The sequence below is a fragment of the Sciurus carolinensis genome, chromosome 12 (assembly GCF_902686445.1).
Source record: "Sciurus carolinensis chromosome 12, mSciCar1.2, whole genome shotgun sequence".
In the NCBI taxonomy this organism is placed as follows: domain Eukaryota; kingdom Metazoa; phylum Chordata; class Mammalia; order Rodentia; family Sciuridae; genus Sciurus; species Sciurus carolinensis.
The window spans coordinates 7760132-7770335 of record NC_062224.1 but is presented as its reverse complement, the minus strand read 5'-3'; the positions used below and the strand labels follow the sequence as shown (position 1 = coordinate 7770335).

The window sequence follows — 10204 nt, the reverse complement described above, 5'->3', positions numbered from 1 at the left end:
AGTGATAAAAATAGGAAAGGAAAAGTCAAATTATCACTGTTTGCAGATGATATGATCCTATACTTAGAAGATTCAAAAAATTTCACCAGAAGACCACTAGAATAAATAAATAATTCAGAAACATAAAAGGTTACAAAATCAACATACAAAAATCAATGGTTTTAGACACCAAAAAATGAATCTGCTGAGAAAAATATCAGGAAAATAATCCCATTCATGAGCCTCAAAAAATAATAAACAAAATGCTTAGGAATAAATCTAACCAAGGAAAGACCTGTGCAATGAAAAACTACAGAACACTGCAGAAAGAAACTGAAGAAGGCACAAGATAGAAAGATATCCCATGTTCACTGATAGGCAGAATATCGTCAAAATGTCCATAATTACTACAGCAATATACAGATTCAAGGCAATTCACATCAAAATACCAATGCCTTTCTTCAGAGAACTAGAAAAAAGTCCTAAAATTCATTTGGAAGAATAAAAGACCAGAATCGCCAAAGCCAGTCTCTTTCACCTGGATGCCTACATGGCTCCCATATCTAATCTTTACCTTGTACAGTTCACACAAAATAAAATTCACTCTTCCCCAAGGCCTCTGAATGAGATGGTGCCTGTTCATCACCCCAGCCTCGTCCTGGACCACCACCCTTCATACTATGCTCTGGCTGCACTGTTATTTCAGTACTTGCAATATGCCAAGTTCTTTTCTTTCTCACCATTTTTGTGTGCAATTTTCTCTTTGTCTGGAATTATAATTTTCTGCAAACACCCAACAATTTTTAGGCTTCTGTATAAATGTCATTTCCTTGACCAAATTATGTAATGTAGGATTCTCTATCTTAGTCCACAAATCATAAATGGGTCCCCCCAAAAATGTATCATGTCTTTCACACAAGTTCTTACAACTCCAATGTTGTTTAATCTATTTCCACCTTGACCACATGTTGCTTAATTCAAGTTATTTTAATAAAATTAAATTAAAATTACAAATTTCATCTGAGTTCACTTTCAGCTTTTCTCATAAGGACTAGATGTCATTGTTGCATATAATAAATAAAATGCTTCCAGTTTTTAAAAAAATAAAAATTTGAAATTAGTGGAAAACAAAATTTATAGATAGTACAGGAGATATTTTGCAACATTTTGATGAAATTAGAGCAATACAAGTCTTTTCTTTTTTATTCCTTATATTAATATAACATGAATTTTTAACTGAAATTATAAATGAAATCTGGATGATCACAAAAAAGAACGTTAAATGGGAGAAATTTCTTTCTCTTGCCCATGTGATTTAGGCAGTGAAGTTTACCAATGTGAAAAAGAATCCACTACCAAGCAAAGAAATATCCAGTCATACTTCAACACCTTCTGAGGTTTCTCTAACAACCACAATGCCTCACTCACTTGAATTAGAATATAACAATGTGCAAGTAATCATGGCCAATCTTGACTTGCATTCTTCCAAAAGGGTGTCCAACTTTCTGTAACAGTAATTTTAACTCTCAAACAAGCTTGCTGTAATAAAAGTAGTAAAAGCATTTTAAGATACTCTGAGAGCTTCACCAAAAGCTTATATTAGAACACTCTGTTAAAGGTTTTAGAGTGGTATGGGAAAAAACAAGCATAATTATGTATCATTTAATAAAAGATGAATAGAAAATATAATTCAATTGGGGTTTCTAAGTCTAAATTTTTTTTAAATGGGCAATATTATAAATAACTTGTTTAAATGCTAGGCAACTGTATTTTTTATATAATTATTAACAATATTTCACAAAGTAAAACATGATAAAAGCAAAAATAATAAAAGACTCCCAAAAACATAAAACTTGATAATAGTAATTATGGAACATAGATGTTTTAATGAATTTCATATTGCAATGTAGACATTGAACACTTAAAAACAATTACATTGATACAATAAAAATAAATGATTCCACAGAACACTTAAAAATGCATACTTTTTCCTGCAAAGAAACTTGTTTTCACAGACTTAAGTAACAAATGATTTACATAGTCTTCAGATTCCAAAATATGTACAGAAATTTTTGACTCTACAAAAACTGATGTGCAGTGATTGAGCAAAAGAATGTTGCTTTATAGAACAACAAATCTCTTATGATTTTTTTTTGTATCAACACACATTTTCTAGTAACCACATATTTTCCTTCCATTATTAAATGAAATCCTGGACACGTCAGCACATAATAGTGTTCCTATTTCCAAACACTATTTCAGATGAGATTACATGTGGCTGATAACACAACTTAATTTTAGCCACATGCACACACACACACACACACACACACGCACATACATGAACCACCCCCCACTCCTTGAAGATAACACTTGTGGCCACAGCAGCAGTAGGATGAGATCACGTTAGAAGATGACACAATAGTTAACAGTAAGTCACATCCTGCTCCTGAGAACTCTGCTCAAGCACCGTTAGGGTCTTCTGCCCTCATGAAAATAAGTGAGGAGCCTCATTTCTGGTGTTAGAGGCTGGTCCCTCAAGTTAACAAGAAGTGAGCAGCTATTGGCAGTGAAGGTCACTAGTCTGCATAGAACTATGTAGCCATTATAAATATATATTTTTAAAAGCTTCAAATCTTTTTCATCTAGCAAAGACCTGCATCTTGAAATTTGATTTAGTTATTTGTATACATTTTTCATTGTTTCTACCATTCTAAGTCATCTAGATTTTCAAACTAAAATATAAGAAACCCAAGAACACAGCCTGCGCAGCTCATCGATGCCCTTGCATAAGCAGATGTGAGGGGATCTCTCGCCATAAGGTAAAATTAGGCCACAGTAAATATTTCATTGCAGTACTCCATCAGGCAGAATACACTGAGGACAGCAGAAGCTGGAGTTTGAAATTCTAATCAACCACAGTGACCAGTTGACTTCAGTTCTCAAAAACACTGTGTCAAACTTGTGATCAGAACATGTTGGATTTTAAAAACACAACAAATATTTTAGCTTAAAAACCCAAATAATTCTAAAACATTTGTAGTTTGTCCCTTAGTTGTTGGTTATTCTTGGGTCCCTCCTTTCTGGCTGTTAGTCATTTCAGAATTATTCTGAATGATTCAGCTCTGAAGTTCCTAAGATCAGCTCCTGTACGACCCAAGTGAAAGGTGCCAACAATGAAGTGTTTCTCACTGTTAGTAAGCTCCACCAAAGGACACCTGAGCATCCTATGTACTATACCTAACCATTAACAGCTCAGGTGACCTCCTACGTCACCACAAAACAGGGGGAAACACAAGGAATTGGGGGAACGGACTATCCCCATGAGAGTTTTAAATACTATCTTCCTGTGCCTCTCCAAATGATTAGCCACCAAAGGGCTGTATGTAAAGGATTAAAAATGTTGAGGGGAAGTAACTGAGATGTATCTTTATCAAAACTATAACTCAATAAGAAACATAAACTTAACAAATATCAGATGAACAGTAATTTCTAAGAAGGCAAGGATAACAGGCTCACTCGTGCAGTAGTAGGATTGGCACTGAGAGGTATCCCAGCTACTCAAGACAAAAGCATCTTGTTACCTATGAACTATGTTATATTTATCATCCTATTAGCCTAACTGAAGAACCTTTTACCTTCAGGATACATTTGGTAGGATTGTCTTTCTTGCCTTCTAAATTGATTTCAGTATTCCAGCTATGAATCAAAAAGTGCTTTAGCTAAGCAACAGTGAGACTCCAAAGTTTTCCAAATATTTATTTTTGAGGTAGTACTCATTTATTTGCATTGTTGGCTCTCAAATACCACCGAGGAAGTGAACCCATTTAGATATATGCAAACCAAAGATGTAGAAAATAAATAAGATTTTGTTTTCAGGTAGCAGGGCCTTCTTATAAAGGTCAAGTCACATTCAATGGATAAGTCATTTGAAACTTCTAAAAACTGTTTATAACCACAGCTATAAACTAAAGTGCTTAAAATTTTGCTTAGTATCTAAAATCAGTGATTAGAATCATTATATTTTAGAATTTGCTAGTATGAGACCTCAGGCAACTGAAATGATTTTCTATAAAAAGAGCAGGAACTTTTTCTTTTCAAAAGAAACTCTCTGAATATTGCAAATCCAGGCTATTTTTACAGAACTGTAATAAAAATCAAAATTGAAATTGAATTACACAATAGCACATGCCAAAACTTCACACATAAGTGAATATGCAACCTTTGATCATTCCTGCCACTTATCGGCCAATGCAAATGCAGCTCTGTACTCTTCCCAGTACAAGGTAGATATGTATAATCATTCCAGAAAATGCAACAGACTGTTTATGCCTCATAATAAGTACATAGGTTCACATTTAATTCACACAAATGTAATGCCCTACTGTTCATCTGTCAAATGTCAACAACTCACAAGCATTTTATGTACTGCATGGGAGGTGAGCTTCACTTCTACTGACCAGAGGATTCCAATATATACAAACGCAAGACAAAAATAAAAAATAAGATCACACATTTTCTGTACATTTCATGCAAGCTGGGCACAATGTGAAGAGAATACATACAAAGCACCCTTCTCAGGGTCAAACGCTCACAAAAATGGCTGATTAATATGCAGAAAAGACTGCATGAATCAAAGGTCCATGGCAAACATGAAACTAAGGAATACTGGTGACCTTATTTTTCTTGTAACAATGCAGGAATGTTGATGTTCCAACCAATGGCTTGCCTATCAAACCCACAGGTGAACAGGTTGCAAATGGGGTGGTCTTCACTCCATGCTGAGCAGCACACCATTCTTCTGTGGCCCTATTAACAAACCAAAGTTGGTATGTTATTCTTAAAACAAGATTTATAAAAATTCATTCATATTAACAACTACACCACTCAAAATGATTAAAACAAAAGGGAGTGCTAGGTGCAGTGGCACACACCTGTAATCTCAGCAGCTCGAGAGGCTGAAGCAGGAGGATCGCAAGTTCAAGGCCAGCTTAGCAACTTAGTGAGGCCCTAAGCAACTTAGCAAAAGTATGGTAAAGTGCTCGCCTCGCAAGCACAAGTCCCTGGGTTCAACACCCAGTCTCTAAATAAAAAATAAAAAAGGAAAGGTCTGGAGATGTGGCTCAGTGGTTAAGTGTCCCTGGATTTAATCCCTGGTATCAAAAAAAATTTTTTAAAGGTGAGGGAGGAGATGATTCACAGGATTAGCCCAAGTCAGTAAAAAATATTTCACATGGCAAGCTTTCAAGTGATAGGTTAGTAAAGCCATGATGAAATGAGTGACGTCAGAACACAAGATGAATGAAGTGGGACTCATATCAGAAGTACTTTATGATTCTTTAAGAAAATAAGATTACAATCAGAAAAAAATAAATGATCAAATGACCAACTTGAAATTTTTAAATGAATAAATGAGGCTAGAAGACAAGGTTATATATAGCTGTGTGTGTGTGTGTGTGATGAAATTTACTCAAAGATCTCAAGTACCATTTTAACAAATGATTCAGATAATAAATGAGCTAGAAAGAGACACTCAGTGATAAATAAAGACAAATAAATGGCCTTTCAGGGAGATTCCTGCCATCTTCAGGAATTCCAGTTAAATATTGGAATGTTGGGGAAATTACTGCAAACTACTTGACAAAGTTTATGTGACATATTTAATATGAATATAGATACGAGTGCTTAAGATAATGCCCAATATGAATATATCTGAAAGTAATACCTTAGGAATCATGCATACTTTCTAAATTAATATGATAGCTTTAACTGTTATATCGTCAATAAAATACAAGAGTCACTATTAAGTAAAACTGACATTAAATAGAAGAAACACTCAATTGGTTCAAAATTTTCCTCTGCAAAACATTCACATTGAGGAGAAAACTACAATAGTCCACAAAAAAAAGTATTAAAAAAAAGACCATATAGCAAAGGGTTTCAATAACTTCTTTGTTAATAACAAAACAACAAAAAATCCATTAATTAGCAAGAAAACCAAGCCTTTAGACGAGAACTGACGATACATACAAGGTGTTCATTGCAGAGACACTGAAGTCATGTGGTTGGCAAGTGAAAAATATTCCCCTGGAGACAAGCAATTCAGCTTCCCAAGGAGTTGGGGAGTTGAGAAGCTTTTGTTAGTTACTTTAATTTCATGAGGAATTTTTCTATGATAAACACTCGAAGAATAAAAAGCTCAATAATTACCTTCAAACAGTACCCTTATATTCCATTGGGGGAAGGGAAGAATGGCTGAACTGCCCTTGCAGTAAGGACAGTTAGTTTTCAGAAACTGCAAGTCACTAAAAGAAAAGGTGTTGGGCTGGGGAGATAGCTCAGTTGGTAAAGTGCTCGCCTCGCAAGCACAAGGCCCTGGCTTCAATCCCCAGCACCAGGAAAAAAAAAAAAAGAAAAGAAAAGAAAAGGTGTTGCTGTACTAGTGGCAAATTTCCACTTCACAATCTCTCTCCATAATTGCTCATAAGACTGCAGTTTTCAAAGCACACGTCTAGTACACAGATGCTCTGGAGCTCAACAACTGTTCTGCGAGATTTTATACTAAAATGAGACTAGTATCAACAATAAGGAATTGAGAGAGGAGCAGCCAGAAGGCAGCAACAGTGGGGAATGTTGTACAGGATAGCCAGCAATGCTCAGAGGTGAATGCACACATAGGTACAGACAAAAGGACTGGCGGGATCAGGGAATGGATTGTTTTAGCTTCTTTTTGGAGCACTGGGGATTGAACCCAGGGTCTTGCACATGCTAGGCAAGTGCTCTAACACTGAGACATATTCCTGGCATTCAGAAAATGAATTCTTAAACAGAACTAATTGATTTTTTCATCACAGAGATATCACAATGACCTTCAGAAAAGATCAAAAGAGAACAAAACAATGATTGTTTGTGGGACTCAAACACAAAAGCCTTAATAAATGCTGCCTCCACAGTAAGGGAGTTTTTGTTTATTACATTTATCTCCACTATACACAACTACAAGAGGGACTAACCAAAGTTATCCACAGCTAAGACTTAGCTGCCAACTTCAAAGGGTTTAAAACCAACCAGGGTATTATCTAAATGCAGGCTCCTAGGTGTCACTTTAGGAGATTCTGATTTCACTGTTCTGAGCTACTACTACACAAAATCTTGATTTTTACCATGCACTGCAGACAACTCTGATGAGGTAGTCTTAAAACCACACACAGAAACACCCATCTCACTCCCCTATGCCACATATGAAGTCAGCAAACAGCAATCCCTTAATTTACAAGAAAGTAACATTTAAAATGGAATTTCTTCTTCTCATGACAACCTGCTATTGAAAGGAGTTTTTCTAGTTGGAGGAGAAGGTAAGAATTCCATCTCAAAAAGCTCCCACAGTGGATAACTAACACTGCTCCTGCCTGACTACAGTAACATTTCCATTTTGTATAAATTCAAATGAAAAATATCTGAGAATGTGCTTTTCAATATGGCAGCCACTAATGCATGCTGACAAGCTTGCCAGGTATGGTTATAGAAACCAATGAAGTGAACATTTGAACTTATCGAATTTTAAACTTAAAAATTTAAACACAGGGTAATGGGAAACACTAAAAAGGGCATGGAACAACTTGAGTATGCTGACTCCATTTTTTTCAACTTCAAATTTTACAAACTCAAAATAAATCCAGTACTTCCAATAAAACTTTAGCAACCAGAAGATCCAAGATGGCAGACTAGAGGGAGGCTGCATTCCTTGTCGCTCCATAACTCGGGTTTCAGGCAGAGGAAAATCTGTTTCTCTGTGAGGTAGTCTTTGCTGCTCATGGATCCCCTGCTGTTTACCCAATTTGTCCACCTCCATCACCTGCAGTCTACCAGCATATCGACTACTTTTTGAGTGCAGATTGCTCACTGCTGCCGATCATTCACCATTTGCCTGATGGCCTTCCTCTTGCCTATCGCCTGCCTTTCACCTACCATCACCCACCACCCAAGGTCCATCTGCCAATCGTCCGCCAGTGGATCACCAGCTGCCGCTGTTGACAGGAAATCCACTGTCACAGTACACACAGGTTTGGTTACACATGGCTGCCACCATTTTGGGACAACAGCCAGGACCTGCAGGACCCACAGCTTGACCGATAGCACCCGCCTCCAGGACCACTGGCTCGACTGACTGCACCCCACACAGACTCGGCACCCGTGCACTGTGCTGCAGCTCCCCAACACATGTGGAAGCCAGTGCAGTCATCTTGAATTATCCTGGAAGCAGAAGCAGCCATCTTTAGGTGGGGCCAATTCCATCCTGAGACATCTGCTAGAGACTGGAAGTTCATTGTCAGGTACCTCTCATGCATAAAGCTACTAAAGACTGGGAGGTTTGAATAGTATATGTTATAGTGTAGATTTTTTTTTCTCCTTTTTGAAAATTTTTAAGTTTTTATTTCTTTTTCTCACTCTATTTTCCTTTTGTTTCCTGTTTCCTCAGTCTCTTTCTCTCTTTTCTCATGCTAACAACCAACTTCTTTTGATTCCACTTTCACTCTTCCTATGATCTAGTACTTCCATATACTCTTTTTTTATCCCATTAACAGTTACATCCTATGCCCCTCCCCATCCTCTTTGTCCACATTAGAAATTGTAGACCTCACTGCAAATCTACTTGTTATACTATAGAAAATAATTGAACTCATCATCTTTGTTTATGATGACAATATTGTTAACATTTTAATAGGGGTTATTTGGTTTAGGGCTGCATACTGTCTATACTGGGTGCTGCTAATATTGATCTCCCTCTTAAAGAAGACGTTTTAGAAACCTGCAGGGTCACTATAAACCTATGGGGGGAAACTGTAATACTCCAGATCTGCACTGCTAGAGGGGAAGATACACAAACAACATGAAAAAACAAGGGAAGAAAGAGTTCCAAATAAACCTAAATTCTATATTAATAGAATCCAATTACAGTATGGTAGAAGAAATGTCAGAAAAGGAGTTTAGAATATACTTAATTAAAATGATTCACAAAGCAAAGGATGAAATAACAAAGCAAATGCAAGCAATGAATGATCACTCCAGTAAACAGTTGAAAGAACAACTGCAGGAAGCAAACCATCATTTCAACAAAGAGAGATTCTGGGGGGAAAAAAAAAAAAAACAAGCAGAAATTCTTGAAATGAAGGAAACAATAAACAAACAAACAAAAAACCTCAATGGAAAGCATCACCAACAGACTAGATCACTTAGAAGACAGAACCTCAGACAATGAAGACAAAATATTTAATCTTGAAAATAAAGTTGACCAAACAGAGAAGATGGTAAGAAATCATGAACGGGATCTCCAAGAACTATGGGACATCATGAAAAGACCAAACTTAAGAATTATTGGGATAGAGGAAGGTACAGAGATACAAACCAAAGGAATGAACACTCTATTCAATGAAATATCAGAAAATTTCCCAAACCTGAAGAATGAAATGGAAAATCAAATATAAGAGGATTACACAACACCAAATGCACAAAATCACAACAGATCCACACCAATGCACATTATAATGAAAATGCCTAACATCCAAAAGAAAGAGAATTTTAAAGGCTGTGAGAGAAAAGCATCAGATTACATATAGGGGGAAATCAATACGGGTATCAGTAGATTTCTCAGCCCAGACCCTAAAAGCTAGAAGGGCCTGGAACAACATATTTCAAGCTCTGAAAGAACATGGTTGCCAACCAAGAATCTTATACCCAGTAAAACTAACCTTCAGATTTGAAGACAAAATCCTTCCATGATAAACAAAAGTTAGAAGAATTTACAAATAGAAAGCCTGCAATACAGAACATTCTCAACAAAACATTCCATGAGGAGGAAATGAAAAACCACAATGTAGGTCAGCAAAGGGAGGAATTACCAATCAAAGGAGAAAAGTCAATCAAAGGAGAAACCAAGTCAAGTTAAAAACCAAAAAGAAACCAAAATGACTGGGAATACAAATCATATCTCAATAATAACTCTGAATGTTAATGGCCTAAACCCAAAATCAAAAATTTTCTATGTTTCGAAAGGGTTATGATTTTGTCAATTTACATGTCAGGAAGGATAGCTCTTTGTGATATGAGCTATACGTATCTCCCTCAGTTGCCTTTTTTAAAAGTTTATGATGCTTCTTTCCATAAAAAATTGATTTTTATGTAATAAAAAGTACCAGTGAAATAATTTATGACTTGGGGATTTTGA

General features: G+C 36.2%; 1 protein-coding gene across 3 annotated transcripts in view; it reads right to left on the bottom strand.

Annotated features, from left to right (window-relative positions):
- Positions 1–1846: 1846 nt before the first annotated feature.
- Positions 1847–10204, bottom strand: part of Wdr37 (WD repeat domain 37) — a 70735-nt gene continuing 62377 nt past the window's right edge. For all 3 annotated transcript variants that reach the window (XM_047521050.1, XM_047521051.1, XM_047521049.1), the window contains one exon: positions 1847–4788. In XM_047521050.1, the coding sequence (XP_047377006.1) occupies positions 4657–4788 (132 nt within the window). In that variant the 3' untranslated portion in view covers positions 1847–4656. The remainder of the gene's footprint in view (positions 4789–10204) is intronic.